The 21,902-nt window shown below is 55.7% G+C and overlaps 2 protein-coding genes across 2 annotated transcripts; one reads left to right on the top strand and one right to left on the bottom strand.

Moving 5' to 3' along the window:
* Window positions 1–262: 262 nt before the first annotated feature.
* P3H4 (prolyl 3-hydroxylase family member 4 (inactive)) lies at window positions 263–9,799 on the bottom strand. Its single transcript, XM_017880132.1, has 9 exons — window positions 9,543–9,799; window positions 8,629–9,315; window positions 8,307–8,459; window positions 8,037–8,208; window positions 6,909–7,037; window positions 5,075–5,220; window positions 3,711–3,794; window positions 1,623–1,767; window positions 263–1,318 (listed from the first exon to the last, which is right to left on the bottom strand). The coding sequence occupies exons 2-9, from the start codon at window positions 9,088–9,090 to the stop codon at window positions 1,296–1,298; spliced, it is 1,314 nt and encodes a 437-aa protein (XP_017735621.1). The 5' UTR covers window positions 9,091–9,315; window positions 9,543–9,799; the 3' UTR covers window positions 263–1,295.
* Window positions 9,800–9,848: 49 nt separating this feature from the next.
* On the top strand, window positions 9,849–20,714 carry FKBP10 (FKBP prolyl isomerase 10). The gene is made up of 10 exons (XM_017880130.1): window positions 9,849–10,461; window positions 14,888–15,033; window positions 15,911–16,100; window positions 16,204–16,349; window positions 16,737–16,926; window positions 17,057–17,202; window positions 17,783–17,975; window positions 18,469–18,611; window positions 19,167–19,330; window positions 19,728–20,714. The coding sequence occupies exons 1-10, from the start codon at window positions 10,217–10,219 to the stop codon at window positions 19,911–19,913; spliced, it is 1,749 nt and encodes a 582-aa protein (XP_017735619.1). The 5' UTR covers window positions 9,849–10,216; the 3' UTR covers window positions 19,914–20,714.
* The last annotated feature ends 1,188 nt before the right edge of the window (window positions 20,715–21,902 follow it).

The raw sequence follows: 21,902 nt of genomic DNA, 5'->3' as shown, positions 1-21,902 counted from the left end.
ATACAGGACTTCCCATCTTAGAAATCTGAAACCACTGTCTTCCCAAGCCTGGGGAGGACTGTGTTCTCACGCCCCCTGGCGGCGGGTCTGCACACTGCGTCCTCTCTTGCAGAACCTTCAGCCCCAGGTGCAGAGGACCAGCGAGGGACCAGATGGTGCCCCTCCGCCCCATATTTTACAGACGAGGGGACACAGGTGCGGAGAGAGGGAGGGAAGGGCCTGTACCCTCACAACTGAGCTCCGGGGAGACGACCACAGGTGCTATGACTCATTCAACAACAAACATTTATTGAGCACCTACTGGTCAGGGCCGTGGAACTACTAGACTCCTAGTCCAGTGCTCTTCAGTACCCTGGAGGACCCTCTGCAATTTGGCCTGAGACTCCAGCCAGCAGCTGGAAACTTCTTGTCCAGGAGACTGTTCAGGTGAGGGGCTGAGCAGTGGGGAGGGCGGACCCTGTCAGCCCACTTGCCAACCTGCAATGCCACCACCATCCTGTGGTCCACAGACACAGAAGTGGCAGGATGGGTCTGGGTCGCAGCACTCACGGGTGGGGCAGGACAGGGGCCCAGTCAGCTATGTCCATCTTAAGTTTTTTTTTTTTTTTTAATTGAGATGGAGTCTCGCTCTGTCACCCAGGCTGAAGTACAGTGGCACAATCTCAGCTCACTGTAAGCTCTGCCTCCCGGGTTCAGGTGATTCTCCTGGCTCAGCCTCCCAGGTAGCTACGATTACAGGTGTGCGCCACCATGCCTGGGTAATTTTTGTATTTTTTAGTAGAGATGACATTTCACTATGTTGGCCAGGCTGGTCTTGAACTCCTGACCTCAAGTGATCGGCCTCCCAAAGGGCTGGGATTACAGGCATAAGTCACCACGCCCAGCCCATCTTAAGTCTGCTTTTTTAAAAGATGGAGTCTCGCTTTGTCGCCCAGGCTGGAGTGCAGTGGCACGATCTCAGTTCACTGCAACCTTTGCCTCCCAGGTTCAAGTGATTCTCCTGCCTCAGCCTCCCAAGTAGCTGGGATTACAGGCGCCCGCCACGACACCCGGCTAATTTATATATTTTAGTAGAGATGGGGGTTTCACCATGTTGGCCAGGCTGGTTTTGAACTCCTGGCCTCAAGTGATCCACCCACCTTGGCCTCCCAAAGTGCTGGGATTACAGGCGTGAGCCACCGCACCTGGCCCATCTTAAGTTTTTAATAAATAGTTCTTGCTGCTGCCCAGGCTGGTGAGGGTGGGGCCATCGGGACCAGGCTTCCCAAGCTTGAGGCGTGTCGGGTGTCCCCTTCTCATGCCAGTTCAGGCTCTGACTCTGAAAAGGAAAGGAGAAAGCACTGGGGTTGGCCCCCCACCCACTCCCAATGGGTGACCAGGTGCTGTCCTGATGGGAGGTGGGGTGAGGCTCCCCAGGACAGGTCTCAGCTGGTCCCAGCTCCAGGGGAGATGCTGCGCCTCCACCCCCAAGCAGAACAGGGGCCAATAGGCTGGAGGCCCCTGGAGGATGGGCCCCGGCACCCAAACACATCCTGGGCTCTGGAGTCCAGCGGGTGAATCCATCTGTCCCCAACCTCCATCCCAGGCTGCATTCCCACCCCCCAAGGACTCGTGTCACTGACCAGCCTCGGCCTCGTCACCCTTGGCATCCGGCTCCTGCCACCAGTCAGCATACATGCCCTCCTCGTAGTCACCCTCCCCCTCAAACTCGGCGTCAGATAGGGCATCCTCAGGCTCCAGGGGCGGTTCTGTCTCCTCCAGCTCCATCTAGAGTAGCGCCACAGTTGCGGGAGAAACAGGGTCACAGTAGGCCCAAACCCATATGGGCTCCCTTCCTGGCCAATGGGACCTCCCATCCCATCTCTTGGTCCCCAAAGCCCCTTCCCTTCCCAGCCTCAAGATCTAATGAGACCATTCTGAGGATTTCCCCAAACTGCCCCTCCCTGAGTGGCTGCATAGGGCACCACCAGCAGAATTTGGTGTCAGCACAAACATCGCCCCTGCACAGCCCCATCTTTTAAGCATAAAGACTCTGGCGAGAATATTGCCAGTCCATGCATAATGGTTTTGCTCATATTGTTTCCCTGCCAGGAACTACTGCCGTCCCCTGTGCCTGCATAACCCACACTAATCCCTCCAAAGCCAGGCGTCAGTTCCAGGCTGAGCCCTTCTGGTGACTCTGGCTGGGCTGGAGACCTCCCCCAGTGCCGTGTGCTGCCCTCTCCAGCAGCTGTTTGTGCTTCCCCCACTAGACTGTGAGCTGCATGTGAAATGGATCATGACTTTCACTAACTTACTCCAGCCCCTAGTCTGGTGTCTGGCAAACCACAGGGAACAAGAGACAGCCGTCAAAACGGCTCCCATATGCTGGGGGCAGTGACTCACACCTGTAATCCCTGCACTTTGGGAGGCTGAGGTGGGTGGATCACTTGAGGTCAGGAGTTCAAGACCAGCCTGGCCAACATGGTGAAACCCCATGTCTCTACTGAAAATACAAAAATTTTTTTGTATTTTTGGGTGTGGTATTGTATTCTGGGTGTGGTGGCGCACACCTGTAATCCCAGCTACTCGGGAGGCTGAGGCAGGAGAATCGCTTGAACCTGGGAGGTGGAGGTTGCAGTGAGCTGAGACTGCACCACTGCACTCCAGCCTGGGTGACAGAGCGAGACTGGGCTGCCATTCACTGTGCACCTACCGGCTGCTGGCTCTTTATCAAGTGCTTTACATACTTGATCTCAGCCAGGCGAGGTGGCTCATGCCTGTAATCCCAGCACTTTGGGAGGCCAAGGCAGGCAGATCACTTGAGGTCAGGAGTTTGAGACCAGCCTGGCCAACGTGGTAAAACCCTGTCCCTACTACAAATACAAAATAAAATTGGCTGGACGTGGTGGCACACGCCTGTAATCCCAGGTACTCGGAGGCTGAGACAGGAGGATCCCTTGAACCCAAGAAGTGGAGGTTGCAGTGAGTGGAGATCATGCCACTGCACACTCCAGCCTGGGTGACAGAGCAAGATTCTGTTCCCAAGAAAAAATAAAAAAGAAAAATACATACTTGATCTCGCTTAATTTTTTTTTTTTTTTTCGAGACAGTCTCAATCTGTCACCCAGGCTGGAGTGCAATGGCGTGATCTCGGCTCACTGCAACCTCTGCCTCTGGGTTCAGCGATTCTCCTGCCTCAGCCTCCCAAGTAGCTGGGATTACAGGTGCTCACCACCACACCTGAGTAATTTTTGTATTTTTAGTAGACACAGGGTTTCACTATGTTGGCCAGGCTGGTCTTGAACTCCTGATCTCAGGTGATCCCTCTGCCTCAGCCTCCCAGATTGCTGGGATTACAGGATTACAGATTGCACCAGGGCTGCATCACCCAGGTCCAGGCCACAGGTGGCCAGGGAGGCACACAGGGTCAGAGTGGGCACCGCTAACCCAGAACAAAGAGCCAGGGCATGCGGCAAGGGCTTCCTGGAGGAGGCACCATGTAAGCTGGGCCTGGGAGGAGCAGGACTGGGACATGTACAGAAAGGGGACATGAGAATACTGAGGCTGGGGAAGGAAGGGACAGTCTAGACAAGGAATAGGCAAACCTCTCTGCTTCATGACAGTTGACCACCAGGGGCTGGGGCTGAATTCTGACACACTGGGGGCCCCAGAAAAAGGTCCAAGGTGTCCCCATCACAGCCTAGTTCTGGAAAGCAGGAGGCACTCACCTCATCATCTGACTGCAGGTACATGTGGGTGAACTCCAGCAGCTCCCGCAGCTCGGCCGTCTGGTTGTGGTAGAGCATGGCCTCCTGGAAGAAGGAAAGGACGGGGTAGGAGTGAGCCATACCCTGCTGCCAGATGGCAAGAAGCCAGGGCTCCTAGGATCTGTGCCCACTGACCCTCTTCCAGCTCAAGTATCAAGTATCAGCCCACAAGCTAATCAGATCATCGTGGCTGCTTGGAACACTGGGTTAAGGATTCTGAGGGTTTGGTGAGAAAGAGTCCCTCAATCCATAAGCAGTGTCTGCCACTGACAAGGAAGGCAGGAGTGGCACCATGTGTCCCATATTTGCTAGCCTGGCCCTCAATTCCAATGGGTTTCCTCCATTGGTTACCTAGGGTGTTCCTGGGGAAGACGGACAAAGGTCAGCCGTGAGGGTAATGAAGGTAGGGAGTGGAGCAGGCAGGAGTGGATGTGTACCTTCATACATCCCTCGTCGGACACTGCTGGTGAGGTGGGCAATACCACTGCCATTTTGCAGGTAAGGCAATAGATTCGGAAAGGGCCATGGTCTTCCTAGGACCACACAGCAGTGGGGCTGAGCTCTGAATCCAGGACTCTAACCTCAACTCATATTCTTTCTTTCCATTTCCCATCCTGCCTTCCACGGAAGCCAGGAGTTTACTTTTTCTTTTCTTTTTTTTTTTTTTGAGACGGAGTCTCGCTCTGTTGCCCGGGCTGGAGTGTGGTGGCCGGATCTCGGCTCACTGCAAGCTCCGCCTCCCAGGTTTACGCCATTCTCCTGCCTCAGCCTCCCGAGTAGCTGGGACTACAGGCGCCCGCCACCTCGCCCGGCTAGTTTTTTTGTATTTTTTAGTAGAGACGGGGTTTCACCGTGTTAGCCAGGATGGTCTCGATCTCCTGACCTCGTGATCTGCCCGTCTAGGCCTCCCAAAGTGCTGGGATTACAGGCTTGAGCCACCGCGCTCGGCCTATTTTTTATTTTCTATTTTATTTTATTATTATTATTTGAGACAGTCTTACTCTGTCACCCAGGCTGCAGTGCAGTGGCGCGATCTCGGCTCACTGCAAGCTCTGCCTCCCAGGTTCACACCATTCTCCTGCCTCAGTCTCCCAAGTAGCTAGGACTACAGGCGCCCACCACCACACCTGGCTAATTTTTTGTCTTTTTAGTAGAGACGGGGTTTCACCATGTTAGCCTGGATGGTCTCGATCTCCTGACCTCGTGATCCGCTCGCCTCGGCCTCCCAAAGTGTTGGGATTGCAGGCGTGAGCCACCGCGCCCGGCTGCCAGTTTACTTTTTACAAAGTGCATGTCCAGCAAGTGCCCCAGAAAGCAGTGCCCACCTCCCGGGGCTGGAAGTCCTCCTCTTCCAGACCCCAGCGAGCCCGGTGGAAGCGGTAATACACCAGGTTCTGCTGCATGATGCTGTCGTTGGGGTCGAAGAGCATGTAGCTGGCGGCGCTGCGGGCAGCCTGGCGCACATCATTCACTGCAGCAGGACAGGGGTGAGGAATTGCTCCAGCACTTCCCCTTCAGAGTCAACCCCATCTCCCTCCCAGTTCGGTCCAGCACCCCTGCTACCCAGCCACCTCCCAGAATACCTAATGGACTCCTTACCCCACCCAAGCATAATGCCAGCTAGCATGTAGTGGGCACTCACCCTATGCCAGGCCTTGGCTAACTCACCTAAGCCTGTTATTGTCCTTTTATTGTTTTTGAGACAGGGTTTCAGTCTATCACCCTGGCTGGAGTGCAGTGGTATAATTATGGTCACTTCAGCCTTGATCTCCCAGGCTTAGGTGATCCTCTCACGTCAGCCTCCTGAGTAGCTGGGACTACAGGCAGGCACCACCACACCCATCTAATTTTTTGTATGTTTTTGTTTTGAGACAGGGTCTTGTTCTGTCACTCAGGCTGGAGTGCAGTGGTATGATCTCGGCTCACTACAGCCTCCGCCTGGGCTCAAGCAATCCTCCCACCTCAGTCTCCCCAGTAGCTGGGACTACAGGCACTCGCCACCATGCCTGGCTAACTTTTTGTATTTTTTGTAGACATGGAATCTTGCCATATTGCCCAGGTTGGTCTTGAACTCCTGGGCTCAAGCCACCTGCCTGCCTAGGCTTCTCAAAGTGCTGGGATTACAGGTGTGAACCACCATGCCCGGCCATGCCTATAACTGTCATCCCCATTTTACAGCCAAGAAATCTGAGTCACAGAGAGGTTAGATAAATTGCTCAAGCTCACATGGCTGGAGAATGATGGCTCTAGGGAATTAGAGGCCCTCAGCCTCTCTGCTATCTGTACCCGGGAAGGGTCTCCTGGCCCCTTGGTTCTTAGCCCCTCTGCTCTGATTCTCAGCTCTGTCTGAATCTTGGCATCTCCAAGTAGCAGGAACACTGGAGGCTGTCCATTCCAGCCCCAGTGGATGCCAGGATCTCTCCAGTGAGGAGAGCCACAAGTCCTGGTGCCACATTTTATTAGTCATGACACTAACAGTCCCTTGCCCTATAAGCCTCCGTTTCCCCATCTGAAAAATTGGTCCAGTAATGCCAGCTGCATGGTATTGGTGAAAGGACCACATAAGATAAACTGCCTTATAAACTCTCAAGTGTTGGCTGGGCGCAGTGGCTTATACCTATAATCCCAGCACTTTGGGAGGCTAAGGCAGTGGATCACCTGAGGTCAGCAGTTCAAGACCAGCCTGGCCAACATGGTGAAACTCCGTCTCTACTAAAAATACAAAAATCAGCTGGGTGTGGCGGCAGGCACCTGTAATCCCAGCTACTCAGGAGGCTGAGGCAGGAGAATCACTTGAACCCTGGAGGCAGAGGTTGCAGTGAGCTGAGATCGTGCCACTGCACTCCAGCCTGGGCAACAGAGTGAAACTCCGTTTCAAAAATAAAAATAAACTGTCAAGTGCTCTGCAGTTGTTGGTTGCCTAGTCATTTGCCCAAGAGACTCTCTACTTCTCCCTGAGGCTGCTGTCTGTTCCCACTCAGCCTCTCACCTGCCCGACTCCCAGGGTGCCTTCCCCGTATCCCCACCGCCCCTAGCCTTTCCTCCTATCACCCAGGGTCCTCAATACTGAAGGAAAGCTCCCCACAACTCTGGGAGGCTCCCATGCAGTCCTCTCCCTTATCACCTCTTCCCCTGCCCAAGTCCACCCAGGGGGCTCACACTTGTAGTAGGCAAACTGTAGGTAGTGGTACATGGTGGCCACGAACTTGTCCACGAAGTAGCCGCCCACATTGGGGGTCAAATTGGCCTCACAGTCCACCTTGCACTGCAGGGATTCTGCAAAGAGATCTGGGGGTGGGAGGCGGAGTGAGAGGCTGGCGTTGCAATGAACAGCTCTGTCCCCCAGTGGAGAAGACTCCAAATCCAAGCTCTGCCTACTGCTTGTCCAGAAAACGTGTTGCTGTTGCAATCACAGGAAAGAATGTGTGTAAAGTGCTTGGCATACTATATGACAAATGATGATGAGGAAGATGACTGTGGGCTGGGCTGACTCACCACCCCCACCACTCAACCACCACCCCGAGCCAGAGGGAGCCAGGGCATTCTGGGAGAACAGCAGATGAGGTCCAGAAGTGGGGCAGAAGTCCAAACAGAGAAGCTAAAGGTCTTTTTTTTTTTTTTTGAGACGGAGTCTCCCTCTGTCGACCAGGCTGGAGTGCAGTGGCACGATTTTGGCTCAATGCAACCTCCACCTCCCAGGTTCAAGCAATTCTGCCTCAGCTTCCCAAGTAGCTGGGATTACAGGCACCCACCATGACCAGCTAATTTTTGTATTTTTAGTAGAGACAGGGTTTCAACCATGTTGGTCAGGCTGGTCTTGAACTCCTGACCTCGTGATCTGCCTGCCTCGGCCTCCCAAAATGCTGAGATTACAGGTGTGAGTCACCACACCTGGCCAAGGACAGTCCTTTCTGCCCCTGCTCAAGGGACCCCAGGGTTAGAGATCCCTAGACTAGGTGTGATTTCTGGTTACCAATTGCTTTTTGCACACACCTGCTGGGCTACTTCTCACTGCTGCACCTTTGCATCTGCACTGCCCTCTGCCTGAAAGGCCTGTGAACCCAAGCTTCCCAAACCCTTTAGGGATGTCACTGCCTCTCTGCACTGATCCAGCCCCTTGGACACTTCCAGCTGGGGCTCCTACACCCAGTATCTTTTTCAGCAGACAAGCCCTTCCTCCCGGCTGGCTCCTCCACATTCGCAGTGCTCCACGTGCAGGGAGGGAACATCTGCCTTACCAAGCCTGTGGGTGAGAGGACTGCCTGCCGTGGTCTGGGTGGCAGATACCTGCTATGGCCGGGTAGAAGTCCTTGAAGTCCACCTGCTCATGGGCCCCTTCACAGCCGGCCAGGCACCGGGCAAAGACCGCCAGGTACTCTGCCAAGGCCCGCTCCATGTCCTCAGTGCTGCTGCGGAAATCCCCGCTGTTGTAGAGCTTCACAGCTCGGAGGAACACGGCCTGGAAGGGGCGTGGCAGGGGGAGTCAGGGCGCCCCCAACATCTCCCCTCCTCTACAAGTCCTATCGGCGGGACCCTCCTCCTGCCCCTCCACCCCACCTCGTAGGGCTGGGCCTCTAGGTCCGTGAGGGACTCGTCGGCGACGTCCAGCATCCCCCGGTAGTAGTTGAGGTACTTGGCGGTCAGCTCGTGCTTCGGGTTCCTCTGGAGAAAGGTGTAGGCCGCCGCCACCGCCTTCTCCAGCCGGTTAGCCTGGTAGGGGGGTAGGGGTTCGGGGAGCGGGTCAGTAAGAACGGAGCTCGCGGTCCCTAGCGCACGGCTGGCTTCGTGCCGCGGGTGAAGGCAACGCTCCTCCGACCGATCGGTGGAGTGACACGATGCCCAGCCCGAGACAGGTCCCCGGGTGGGGGCGGGCTCCCACCTTGAACAGCGCGTAGTGCAGGTACTGGTAGGGCAAGCGGCTCTGGAAGTCGCGCAGCAGCTGCCGCGGCGGGTAGGGCACCTGGAAGGCGGGCAGCGTCCGCTTGCAGCGCCGCAGGCAGGCGGCGCGCTCCAGGACGCGGCCGAAGAGCCGCAGCTCGCGGGCCCACTCGTCGGCGCGGCAGTCCTCTGGGTCGGGCTTGGGTGCGGGAGCGGGGCCGCTGCAGTTGGCGTGGCAGAAGGCCTCGCTGTCGCGCAGGAGCCGGTGCAGCCGCAGCGCCGCCTCCAGGTAGCGCGCGCTCTCGCGCCAGCTCTCGCCCTCGTACTGCTCCAGCGCGTGCCCGTAGGCCGCGGCCAGCGGCATCAGGTCCTCGGGCGGGAAGCCCCGGAAGCTGTACTTCTCGTACTGCGCCCTGGCGCTGCCCAGCAGCAGCCACAGCAGCCCCCACGCCACCCGAGCCATGCCCGCCGCGCCGCCGGCTCTCCAGAGCTGAGCTGGCGGCCCCGCGGACGGAAGGGGACAGGGACAGGCCCGGGGCGGGTCGCGCGCCCGCTGGGTCTTAGCGCCGGGCACGAGGGCGGCAAGGCGGGGCGGGCCTGGGTCACGAAGTCTCCCCTCTTTTCCCGGAGGGTCCGGTAGTGTCCTAAGTCCTCTCCGTGGGCCGGGGTCCTGCTGTGGGGGTGTCCCCTAGGCAGAGAATGAGTCGGGGAGCGCTTCCCGCCAGAGATGGGGAGCCCAGGAAGCCCCTCCCCACGCAAACAGTGCCCCGCCTGAGATCAGGACACTGAGTGAGGGCTGCCTCTGCGCTGCCCAAACGAGGGGGAAGCCCTGGAGCCGGGCCTTCAGTCGCTGCGCCCTCCTGCACCCTCCTGCGCCCTCCCAGTGTCTCCCCCGCCCACGTCGGAGGCACACACCTGCTGTCACTTGCACACCTTGCGCTGCCACCACCCCCCACTCCGTCTCCGTGCCCGTCACATCCCAAGTCACAAAGTCCTTCTTGCAGTCCAGCTTTTGTGGGACCAAGCTGCTCTTCCCTGGAGATGCCTTCCCTTGGAGCACAGCTGGGGTCAGGGACGAGCACGGAGATGTCTCTCACACTCCGCTGCTTCACCACCCACCTGGAGGGGGCTAGAATTGGAGTTACCCGCGAAAGAAGCAAGGGGAACTCTCCGCCCGGCTTTAGGACCCGGGGGCTCCGAAAAAAGACATTGAACTTTTTTTTTTTTCCTTCGGTGTCCACTCGGAGTTCTCATCTTTCCCGGCCCTCCCTCCCTGGCCAGGCCCCAGGTCTCGCAGCCAGGGATGAAGATGGGGGGAGGGGGAACCCGGAGTTCTTTGTGGGGCCTCCCTCCGACTCTAACACACTCAACCTGGCCCCCTCCTCCTATTGCACCCCTCCGCCGCCGCTCCTCTGGCCAGGCCAGCTCTGTCTTCCCAGCCCCCATTCCACGTGGACCAGCCAGGGCGGCGGTAGGGGAGGAGGACAGGAAGAGGGGGAGCCAGTTCTGGGAGGCGGGGGGCGGGGGAAGGAGGTTGGCGGCGGCTCCCTTGCTCGCCCTCACTGCCGGCGGTCCCAACTGCAGGCACCATGTTCCCCGCGGGCCCCCCCAGCCACAGCCTCCTCCGGCTCCCCCTGCTGCAGTTGCTGCTACTGGTGGTGCAGGCCGTGGGGAGGGGGCTGGGCCGCGCCAGCCCTGCCGGGGGGCCCCTGGAAGATGTGGTTATCGAGAGGTACCACATCCCCAGGGCCTGTCCTCGGGAAGTGCAGATGGGGGATTTTGTGCGCTACCACTACAACGGCACTTTCGAAGATGGCAAGAAGTTTGACTCAAGGTAACCCCGGTTGGGCGCCCCCAGATTCACCACTCTGTCTCCTGAACCCGGGGTCCTATTTCCTTGTTGCCTCTTTTAAGCTCTACATCCCAATACTCTAACCCCAGACAGCACCCTTGGGGCCTCCCAGACACCTATCTCCCCAAAGATACCTTCCTGTCCCCATTTCCAAACCCTCTCTTCTCAAAGGATCCCATTTGTTTCTCACAAGCTCTCCACATCCCAGAAAGGACTCGATAATCAAGGTGAACTGCCTTGTGTAGTTACCAGGGCTGTATTTAATGACCTGATGGAGAAGGGTGTTCTGGCCTACAGTGTGGCGGGGAAGGGGGTGGTCCCTGCTGCTTGAGAACCCTGGGGTGGTCTATCAGCCTGGACCCCATACCTTTCCAACCACCCTGACTCCCTCTCTGGTTCCACTCCGTTTTTAGTGCCTTTGTGGTTAGAGAAGAGGGAATAGAACTTTTTTTGGAGGGGGTGGGAGTTTTCAGCAGCCGGTAGGCAGGGAAAAAGGCGAGTGGGCATTATAAGAAGACAGCCAGCTGGACCTGGGGGTAGGGCATGGCTCTCTGTGGAGGCCCTGTCTGTCTACGTGTCACACAGTCGGACATGCCACCCTGGGCTCCTCAGAGGAATTTCATACCTCCCTCTCTGGTTCTCCTGGAACCCTCATCTCTCTCCATTTTAGGTATATCAGGAAAGAAGCGCAGGCCGCCCATTTTGCCAGCCCTTGGGGTTTGTGAGGTGGCCTCCCGGTCTGATCCAGGCCTTTGGTCTGCTCCAGCAAGTCCACTTTTGTTAGCGGGGACAGGGCAGGGCTGTGTGCCAGCCTCAGGGGTAAACCTAGGGTCCCAGTTATACACGGACCCCACAGCACACCGAAAGAGTCAGTGTTTCTTAGACTCTCCTCAGAAACACGCAACTCAGCCAACAGGAAATTAGTGGCCATGACTTTAGAGGCAGGCATATATTGGGGTAAGCATACAAACTCCAAGAGTCCCAAGACCCTGGTTCAAATCCAGGCTATGACCATGGACAGAGAATTTTGTCTCTTTAAGCATCACTTTCCTTATATGAAAAATGGAGACAAAAACAGTACCTACTTGCTAAGGCTTATGTTAGGACTCAAAGGAGATGGATGAATGAATGTAGGCTTCTCGCAGGGCCTGGCAGTCCTCCAGCCAGTTCAGCACACATTAACATTGACCCTGAGGAAAACCATATGACTTGATGCTGTTGAACTTGTAGAAACTTCATGCAGAGCTTAAGCCTTCATAACAACACTGAGAAGGAAACAATCCAGACTTAAAACCTGTCCGCTTGGTGGGCAAATTCAGGTATAGGGTAGTAGCCAGAAGCGCTGCGCTGAGCACTTGACTGCTGGGAGTGAGGCAGGGGTTGGGATTTAGGGGTTGTTGTCCCTGATGGGGACTCTGGGAGCCCAGCTCATGAGTGTTGAGCTTGGAACACTTTTTTTTTTTTTAGTTGGAGTCTCATTCTGTTGCCCATGAGCCACTGCACCCAGCCAATTATATACACTTTTAATTTATTTTAAGTTTTCAGAAGTAAAGTGAGGATGGGAGATTTTCTTTCTTTCTTTTTTTTTTTTTTTAATTGAAGGGGCCATGGGTTAAGAAAGTTTTCTGGGCCGGGCGCGGTGGCTCAAGCCTGTAATCCCAGCACTTTGGGAGGCCGAGATGAGCGGATCACGAGGTCAGGAGATCGAGACCATCCTGGCTAACACGGTGAAACCCCCCGTCTCTACTAAAAAATACAGAACACTAGCCGGGCGACGTGGCGGGCACCTGTAGTCCCAGCTACTCGGGAGGCTGAGGCAGGAGAATGGTGTAAGCCTGGGAGGCGGAGCTTGCAGTGAGCTGAGATCCGGCCACTGCACTCCAGCCTGGGCGACAGAGCCAGACTCCGTCTCAAAAAAAAAAAAAAAAAGAAAGTTTTCTGGCCAGGTGCGGTGGCTCACGCCTGTAATCCCAGCACTTCGGGAGACTGAGGCGGGCAGATCACGAGGTCAGGAGATCGAGACCATCCTGGCTAACACGGTGAAACCCCCCGTCTCTACTAAAAATACAAAAAAAAAATTAGCCGGGTGTGGTCCAGGTGCCTGTAATCCCAGCTACTCGGGAGGCTNAAAAAAAAAAAAAAAAAAAAAGTTTTTTGGCCAGGGGCGGGGGCTCACCCCTGTAATCCCAGCACTTCGGGAGACTGAGGCGGGCAGATCACGAGGTCAGGAGATCGAGACCATCCTGGCTAACACGGTGAAACCCCCCGTCTCTACTAAAAATACAAAAAAAAAATTAGCCGGGTGTGGTCCAGGTGCCTGTAATCCCAGCTACTCGGGAGGCTGAGGCAGGAGAATGACATGAACCTGGGAGGTGGAGCTTGCAGTGAGTGGAGATCGCGCTACTGCACTCCAGCCTGGGCAACAGAGCAAGACTCTGTCTTAAAGAAAAAAAAAAAGTTTTCTAAGTTGGGTAGGTATGTTGGCTCATGCCTGTAATTCTAGCACTTTGGGAGGCCAAGGAGCTTAGGAGTTTGTGACCAGCCAGGAGTTTGCGACCAGCCTGAGCAACATGGTGAAACGCTGTCTCTACTAAAATACAAAAATTTAAGGCTGGGCGCTGTGGCTTACGCCTGTAATCCCAGCACTTTGGGAGGCCGGGGCGGGCAGATCACGAGGCCAGGGTGGCATGTCCGACTGTGTGACACGTAGACAGACAGGGCCTCCACAGGGAGCCATGCCCTACCCCTAGGTCCAGCCGGCTGTCTTCTTATAATACCCACCTGCCTTTTTCCAGACTAGTCTGGCCAACATAGTGAAACCACGTCTCTATTAAATATACAAAAAAATTAGCCGAGTGTGGTGGTGTGCACCTGTAATCCTAGCTACTCGGGAGGCTGAGGCAGGAGAATCACGTGAACCCAGGAGGCGGAGGCAGAGGTTGCAGTGAGCTGAGATCACTCCATTGCACTCCACTCCAGGCAACAATGTGAGACTCTGTCTCAAAAAACAAAAACAAACAAACAAACAAAAATTAGCCAGGCATGGTGGCGTGTGCCTGTAATCCCAGCTACTTGGGACGCCGAAGCAGGAGAATTGTTTGAACCCAGGAGGCGGAGGTTGCAGTGAGCGGAGATTGTGCCACTGCACTCCAGCCTGGTTGACAGAGTCGAGACTCCATCTCCAAAAATACACATGTATAAGTAAAAGTAAATACATTAAAAGTATTTACATTTACAAAAAAGTAAATACATTAAAGTGTATAACTAAAAACAAAAGTCATGGCACTTTTAGAATAGGCACTTTTTTTTTTTTTGAGACAGAGTCTCACTCTGTCGTCAGGCTGGAGTCTCATTCTGTTGCCCATGAGCCACTGCACCCAGCCAATTATATACACTTTTAATTTATTTTAAGTTTTCAGAAGTAAAGTGAGGATGGGAGATTTTCTTTCTTTTTTTTTTTTTTAATTGAAGGGGCCATGGGTTAAGAAAGTTTTCTGGGCTGGGCGCGGTGGCTCAAGCCTGTAATCCCAGCACTTTGGGAGGCCGAGATGGGCGGATCACGAGGTCAGGAGATCGAGACCATCCTGGCTAACACGTTGAAACCCCGTCTCTAGATGGGAGATGCAGTGGTGCAATCTCGGCTCACTGCAACCTCTGCCTCCCTGGTTTATGCCATTCTCCTGCCTCAGCCTCCCGAGTAGCTGGGATCACAGGCACCCGCCACCATGCCCAGCTAATTTTTTTGTATTTTTAGTAGAGACAGGGTTTCACTGTGTTAGCCAGGATTGTAGAATAGGCCTTTTCAAAATGTGAAACCAATTCCCACCCCACCTCTGCTCTCCTTGTCTTTTCCTTGGAGAGCCGACAGTATAATGGCAAAAACATGGGCTTTGGAACTCAGCTGACTACATATTAATATTAGCTGTGTGACCTTGGGCAAGGCACTGAGTCTCTCAAGTCTCCATTGTTCTCATAAGAAAAATGAGAACAAGAATGCCCACCTCACAGGGGAGAGAAAGAAGATACGGAATGTAAAATGCCAAGCATTTAATTCCATATAGTAATGCTCCTCTGTCCCTCCGTGCTGTACCTGCCACTGCCCACTTGCTGTCAGCAAATAGTAGCAGCAATCAGGCCCATGCATCCCACCCAACCCTGTTCCAGGGCAGTAGCAGCCCTTGACCTCCTCAGGGACTTGCTTTTTGTAACAGTCTATTCCCTTAAGGTGGGTGTCACGGCTGACCTAGGAGGGGAACTTGAAAAGGAGGCGAGAAGTGTGTGTGCATATCCACACCTGGGTATAGGGAGGGGGGATTGTGTGCGTGTGTGCAGGCACACCTGTGCACCTAGGCCACCATGGGCAGTGTGTGTCTGAGATCACTGTATCCCATCTGTCCCTCCCCCTCAGCTATGATCGAAACACCCTGGTGGCCATCGTGGTGGGCGTGGGGCGCCTCATCACTGGCATGGACCGAGGCCTCATGGGCATGTGTGTCAACGAGCGGCGACGCCTCATTGTGCCTCCCCACCTGGGCTATGGGAGCATCGGCCTGGGTGAGAAGGGCTGGGGCACAAGCTGGGGATGGAGGAGACCAGGAGGCAGAATCAGGGATCCTGGGGTGAGAAAACTGAAGTGCCGAGATGAGGGGTGACTTGCCCAATGTCATGCTGTGCACGCAGTATGAAGAGTGGCAGCTCTGGCTGGGGCAGTGGCTGACATCTATGGTCCCAGAGTTTTGGAAGGCCAAGGTGGGAGGATTGCTTGAACCCAGGAGTTCCAGACCAGCCTAGGCAACATAGTGAGACCCCGTCTTTCCAAAAAATAAAATAAATTATCCAGGCGTGGTGGTGTGTGCCTGTAGTCCTAATTACTCAGGAGGCTCAGGTGGGAGGATTGCTTGAGCCCGGGATTTCAAGGCTGCAGTGAGCCATGGTCATGCCACTGAATTCCAGCCTGTGTGACAGAGCAAAACCCCATCTTTTTTTTTTTGAGACAGGGTCTCACTCTGTTGCACAGGCTGGAGTGTAGTGGTGTGATATCAACTCACTGCAACTTCAGCCTCCTGGGCTCAAGCAATCCTCCCGTCTCAGCCTAACAAATAGCTGGGACTACAGGTGCACACCACCATGCATGGCTAATTTTTTGTATTTTTAGTAGAGATGGGGTTTCACAATGTTGTGCAGGCTGGTCTTGAACTTCTGGGCTCAAGCTATCCACCTGTCTTGGCCTCCCACAGTGCTGGGATAACAGGCATGAGCCACTGTGCCCGGCCTCTATCTCTTAAAAAAAACAAAACAAAAATAGTGGCTGCTCTGTGCCTGGTTTGGGTCTCCTGGTGCTGGGATGAGAGGAAGGGGAATAACAGGGCCCTGGCTGGGATCGTGGTTGGCAGAGCAGAACTGAGACCTCCATGCTGCTGCACCCTCACAGCGGGGCTTATTCCACCGGATGCCACCCTCTACTTCGATGTGGTTCTGCTGGATGTGTGGAATAAGGAAGACACCGTGCAGGTGAGCACCTTGCTGCGCCCGCCCCACTGCCCCCGCATGGTCCAGGACGGTGACTTTGTCCGCTACCACTACAATGGCACCTTGCTGGACGGCACCTCCTTCGACACAAGGTAAGGGGCTGGAGGGAAGCCCTGAGGCACTGGGGACTGTGGCATGGGGAGTGGGAGTCCAGGGCCCAGCCTGCCTCTCCTACTTCCACCTCATTTTCTGCAGCTACAGTAAGGGCGGCACTTATGATACCTACGTCGGCTCTGGTTGGCTGATCAAGGGCATGGACCAGGGGCTGCTGGGCATGTGTCCTGGAGAGAGAAGGAAAATTATCATCCCTCCATTCCTGGCCTATGGCGAGAAAGGCTATGGTGAGGGTGGGCAAGGACTCAAGGGGAAATTCTCCAGAAGAGGGAAAATCAGGCCTCCACATACAGTTGCTCAGGTTGTATACTGCACAAGGACATCCAGCCAAGGACGCAAGGCAGGATGAAATCTACCTTTGCTGCTGTCTCACTAAGAAGGGGTGCTTTATTCTGATTCACACGAAGGCTCAGTATGAGCCGGTGTTGGCCCTGGGGAACACCAAGCTCAGGCCTTACTGGAAGAGCAAGAAGCAGGGCTGCTGATGGGCGGGAAAGTGCTCTGGAGAGTGGGGCTAGTGTCTCCTTGCATGGTGCCCACTGGGCCTTCCTGAGTCAAGAAAGAGCCTGGGCTTGCTCCCCAGCCATATGGTTCAGGCCTTATCCCTTCCCCAGGGACAGTGATCCCCCCACATGCCTCGCTGGTCTTTCACATCCTCCTGATTGACGTGCACAACCCGAAGGACACTGTCCAGCTAGAGACGCTGGAGCTCCCCGCCGGCTGTGTCCGCAGAGCCGTGGCCGGGGACTTCATGCGCTACCACTACAATGGCTCCTTGATGGACGGCACCCTCTTCGATTCCAGGTCAGGAGGGTCTTGAGGTGGGAGGGCGGGGGCTGGGTGAAATGTGGACGAAACTGGGGGTCACTCTGAGCTGCCTGGAAGGGGAGGACCCCTTTGACTCCCTTCCTGGCCCTCCCACCTTTTATTGCAGCTACTCCCGCAACCACACCTACAATACCTATATCGGGCAGGGTTACATCATCCCCGGGATGGACCAGGGGCTACAGGGCGCCTGCATAGGGGAGCGCCGGAGAATTACCATCCCCCCGCACCTCGCCTACGGGGAGAATGGAACTGGTAGGGGCGTTCCCCAGCCACCACCTCAGCTCCTCCTCCAAACTGCCCATTGTGGTCAGGACGCCCCCTCCCACAGTGGGATTCCAGCCACCACTCGGCCTCTCTCATCACAAAAACATGCATGCAGCTTACATCTGGTCACCCCATCTGATTCCTGCCACCCGGACTCCATCGGTTTCCTCCAGGGCAGCGCCCCACTTCTCCCCTTCTGCAGTGGAGAAGGGCAGCCAACTCCTCTGAGTTTGGGGAGGGAGGGTGGTTATGGAAAAACAGAACCAGCATACCCCCAGGACCGTCCTCACCTGTATAATGGGCAAGCCAAGCTGATCTGCAGGATAAGTTACTGGGAGTTTGCAAGATGGTGAGTGGAAAAGGGCTTTCTAACTGGAAAGCCGCCTTCCCCTGCCCCCTGCCCCAATGAGAGTTTGTTAGAATTGACTCTGGACAAACATCCCGTCCCATCCTCCTTTGGATCCTCTGGGTCGGGAAGGGGTATCAGGTCTAGGGGCCTCCATGGAGAGACCTCGAGGAGCCTCTGCTAGTGCTCTGAGCTGACCACACTCCCCCATTCTGTCCTCAGGAGACAAGATCCCTGGCTCTGCCGTGCTAATCTTCAACGTTCATGTCATTGACTTCCACAACCCTGCGGATGTGGTGGAAATCAGGACACTGTCCCGGCCATCGGAGACCTGCAATGAGACCACCAAGCTTGGGGACTTTGTTCGATACCATTACAACTGTTCTTTGCTGGACGGCACCCAGCTCTTCACCTCGTGGGTCCTGGGTGGGGCCGGGACTGGGCAGGTGGGTGGGCACAGGCATGGGGAGTCCTCCTCACTGTACCCCGACGCCTGCTCCTCCCTCTTGGTCTTCGAGCGCCAGGGGAGCATTCAGCCTCTTGCTGATTCTGTAAGTCCCCATCTCAGAGCATGCTGGGGAGCCATGAGGAGATGAAATTCTCTGCGTCGCCGGGGAAGGGAAGGTGAAACCAACCGTTGCGGGAGAACTGCTCTTTCCATTTCACAGAGGGGAGACTGACGCAGGGAGCCATGAGCCCTCGAGGCCATACTTTAGGGGGCAGAGGCAAGATGAGAAGGGAACCCCACGTCTGCACCGCTGGGCCCCTGCACTCTGCTGCATGGTCCAAGTCACCAGTGGGAGTCACTCCGGAACTGAGGGCTTGTTCTGGGCCCACCTCAGAGAGAGTGGGGTGTGCGCTGGCAGGGGACAGGTTGGCTGCTGACCTGGGCATCTGCTCTCCCCCAGGCATGACTACGGGGCCCCCCAGGAGGCGACTCTGGGGGCCAACAAGGTGATCGAAGGCCTGGACACGGGCCTGCAGGGCATGTGTGTGGGAGAGAGGCGGCAGCTCATCGTGCCCCCGCATCTGGCCCACGGGGAGAGTGGAGGTGAGGGGCTGAGACCGTAATCTTGTTTTCTTTTTTTTTTGAGACGGAGTCTCACTCTGTCACCCAGGCTGGAGTGCAGTGGCGTGATCTCAGCTCACTGCAACCTCTGCTTCCCAGATTCACGCGATTCTCCTGCCTCAGCCTCCCTAGTAGCTGGGATTACAGGCACCTGCCACTATGCACAGCTAATTTTTGTATTTTTAGTAGAGATGGGGTTTTGCCATATTGGTCAGGCTGGTCTTGAACTCCTGACCTCAGGTGATCCACCCGCCTTGGCCTCCCAAAGTGCTGGGATTACAATCGTGAGCCACTGCGCCCGGCCCGAGACCGTCATCTAACTGGCATCCGTCCCTTTTGCTCCTGCCCACTGTGGGCCTGATGGCTGGTGGGAGGGGTCAGGAATGCCTTCAGGGTGGCTCCTTAAACATCCCATGCCCCACTCTCCAGCCTAGCCCCAGGAGGGGAAACTATGGCCTGTGGGCTGGGAAACAGTGAAGCCAGGCCCAGACCCTGGCCTGACTAGGACTCCTCCCTTCTCTCCTGCCCTCCCTCCAGCCCGGGGAGTCCCAGGCAGTGCTGTGTTACTGTTTGACGTGGAGCTGGTGTCCCGGGAGGATGGGCTGCCCACAGGCTACCTGTTTGTGTGGCATGAGGACCCTCCTGCCAACCTGTTTGAAGACATGGACCTCAACAAGGATGGAGAGGTCCCTCCAGAGGAGGTGAGTGAAGGTTCAGTGCTAATAACCATGCCCATGCACTCCCCGCACCCAGGAATCATGGAGGAAGATGTTCCTGTCCAGACTACCCACCCGCCCTCGTGCTCTTGCCTGTGCTGAGTCCCGTACCTCAGGCTCCTCGTCCCTGCTGTTTCCTGGGCACACATGCAGGCTGTTCCCTACCTGAGACCAGTCACAGACTATCCCCCATGCCACACCTCCACCCCGGCCCCCACCAGGACCCCAGCACCAGTGCCTTTCCCAGCCCTTCCTGAGTTACAGGGTGCGGGGGAGCCTGGGAAAAAATAAGAAAAAAAAAAGCACTCACTGACCTCCACCTGGGGCCCCTCCCAAGGCCATCACCCTCACTGCCCACTCCCCCGGTTCTCCCCTCCCCCAGTTCTCCACCTTCATCAAGGCTCAAGTGAGTGAGGGCAAAGGACGCCTCATGCCTGGGCAGGACCCCGAGAAAACCATAGGAGACATGTTCCAGAACCAGGACCGCAACCAGGACGGCAAGATCACAGTCGAGGAGCTCAAGCTGAAGTCAGATGAGGACCAGGAGCGGGTCCACGAGGAGCTCTGAGGGGCAGAGAGCCTGGCCGGGCCTGAGACACAGGCCCACTGCGAGGGGGACAGTGGCGGTGGGACTGACCTGCTGACAGTCACCCTCCCTCTGCTGGGAGGAGGTCCAGGAGCCAACTAAAACGATGGCAGAGGAGACATCTCTGGTGTTCCCACCACCCTAGATGAAAATCCACAGCACAGACCTCTACCCCGTTTCTCTTCCATCCCCAAACCCCTTCTTTAAAATGTTTGGATTTGCAAAGCCAATTTGGGGCTGGTGGAGCCTGGGGTTGGATAGGGCCATAGCTGGTCCCCCACCATACCACCCCTCCACATCACAGGCACAGCTGAGCTTGTTATCCCTCTCCCCAAACTTTCTCTTTATTTGTACTTCTTGTTATCCCCACTCCCAGCCCCTATTCCTCTATGTGATAGCTCCCTAGGACCCCTCCACCTTCCTCCCCATTCCTGACTGGCTCCTAGGGAAGGGGACAGCTCCTGGAGGGCAGCCCTACCTCTCCCATGCCCTTTGCCCTCCTCCCTCGCCTCCAGTGGAGGCTGAGCTGACCCTGGGCTGCTGGAGGCCAGGATTGGGCTGTAGTTAGCTTTTCATCCCTGAAGAAGGCTCCTTTCCCTAAGGAACCATAGAAGAAGAAAACAGAGGGCATGTGTGAGGGAACCTGCTTGGGTGGGTGTTAGGGTTATGAAATCTTGGATTTGGGGCTGAGGGCTGGGAGGGAGGGCAGAGCTCTGCACACTCAAAAGGCTAAATTGGTGTCGGTCCTTTTTTCCTTTGTTCCAAATAAAAGATTAAACCAATGGCCTTAGGGTGTCTTTTGGAACAGATTGAGGAGCAGAGGGGAATGGCTAGCCGGTTAAGTGGGGGTTGTGGGAGGCCTTTAGACCCAGAGATTGGGAAAAAAGTTAAACCAGGCTGTTTCCATGGCCTCATTAGTTCCAGACAGCGGCGTGTTCCCGGATCGGGGACTCCCCATCTGGAGGTTTCCTGCCTGCCCTGGGCCTAACCTGGGGGCTTCGCTGCAGGAAGGGAGGCCTGGTCTGTGGAGGGGGTGAATGTGTAGAGTGGGGAGGCCTCCAGCAGGGCGTGGAGAGACGATCCTCATCCTCCAGTTGTCCCAACTGAATGGGAAAGACAAGGTCCCTGACCTCAAACAACCTACAAAGTTCAAGGATTAAATTAAACCACACAAGTCAGATTATCCTTTTCCATAGATCATTTCTAATACTATGATATTCCCATCTCTCCCTGCTCCTGGCCACCACCTGTTACCACCTGTCCACCCTCTTGCTAGGGGAAAGGTAACCGAGTTCAGATCTCCACAGTGTCTTGCAAGAGGACTTCAGCCGCCAACCAGGCCATCTGTCCTAGCCAAGCATTCGGAGGATGGGGTGGGGACTTAGGAGAGAAAATGACAGGACCGGACCCACACAGCAAACTGCCTCCATTGGCACTCCCTGCCCAGGGTCCCCTAAGAGACATGACTGCTCCCCTTGGGCAGTGACTGACATTCTCTGGCCCCAAAGCATCCAGAAAGCTCCTGGATTGAAGTGTTTTGTTTTTTTTTTTTTTTGAGACAGGGTCTCACTCTGTCACCCAGGGTGGAGTACAGTGGTATGATCTCAGCTCACTGCAACCTCCGCCTCCCGGGTTCAAGTGATTCCCCTGCTTCAGCCACCTGAGTAGCTGGGATTACAGGCGCGCGCCACCACGCCTGGCTTATTTTTGTATTTTTAGTAGAGACGGTCTTACCATGTTGGCCAGGCTAGTCTCAAACTCCTGACGGCAAGTGATCCGCCACCCTGGCCTCCCAGAGTGCTGGGATTACAGGTGTGAGCCACTGCGCTGGCCAAGAAAGCTTCTTGATTAAAGTCTGGAAGTGGTTACTGACCCAGTCTCAGATGGTGACCACTCCCTCCTCCCAAAACCAAATGGAACAGGCCTGAAGCAGAGAAATGCAGCAAAAGGCATGGGCTTTGGTCAGAAACA

The sequence above is a fragment of the Rhinopithecus bieti genome, unplaced genomic scaffold (genome assembly GCF_001698545.2).
Source record: "Rhinopithecus bieti isolate Rb0 unplaced genomic scaffold, ASM169854v2 scaffold_11744, whole genome shotgun sequence".
NCBI classification, from domain to species: Eukaryota; Metazoa; Chordata; class Mammalia; order Primates; family Cercopithecidae; genus Rhinopithecus; species Rhinopithecus bieti.
Note: the sequence above shows the minus strand (reverse complement) of the source record. Positions and strands in the feature narration are given on the sequence as shown.

Coding starts and splice junctions, on each gene's coding strand:
- P3H4 (XM_017880132.1), bottom strand. CDS start 9,090: ATGGCTCGGGTGGCGTGGGGGCTGCTGTGGCTGCTGCTGGGCAGCGCC. Junction 8,460..8,628: donor TGCACTACGCGCTGTTCAAG/GTGGGAGCCCGC, acceptor CCCCCCTACCAG/GCTAACCGGCTGGAGAAGGC. Junction 5,221..6,908: donor ACAGTTTGCCTACTACAAGT/GTGAGCCCCCTG, acceptor GTCCTGCTGCAG/TGAATGATGTGCGCCAGGCT.
- FKBP10 (XM_017880130.1), top strand. CDS start 10,217: ATGTTCCCCGCGGGCCCCCCCAGCCACAGCCTCCTCCGGCTCCCCCTG. Junction 15,034..15,910: donor CTATGGGAGCATCGGCCTGG/GTGAGAAGGGCT, acceptor GCACCCTCACAG/CGGGGCTTATTCCACCGGAT. Junction 19,331..19,727: donor GAGAGGTCCCTCCAGAGGAG/GTGAGTGAAGGT, acceptor CCCCTCCCCCAG/TTCTCCACCTTCATCAAGGC.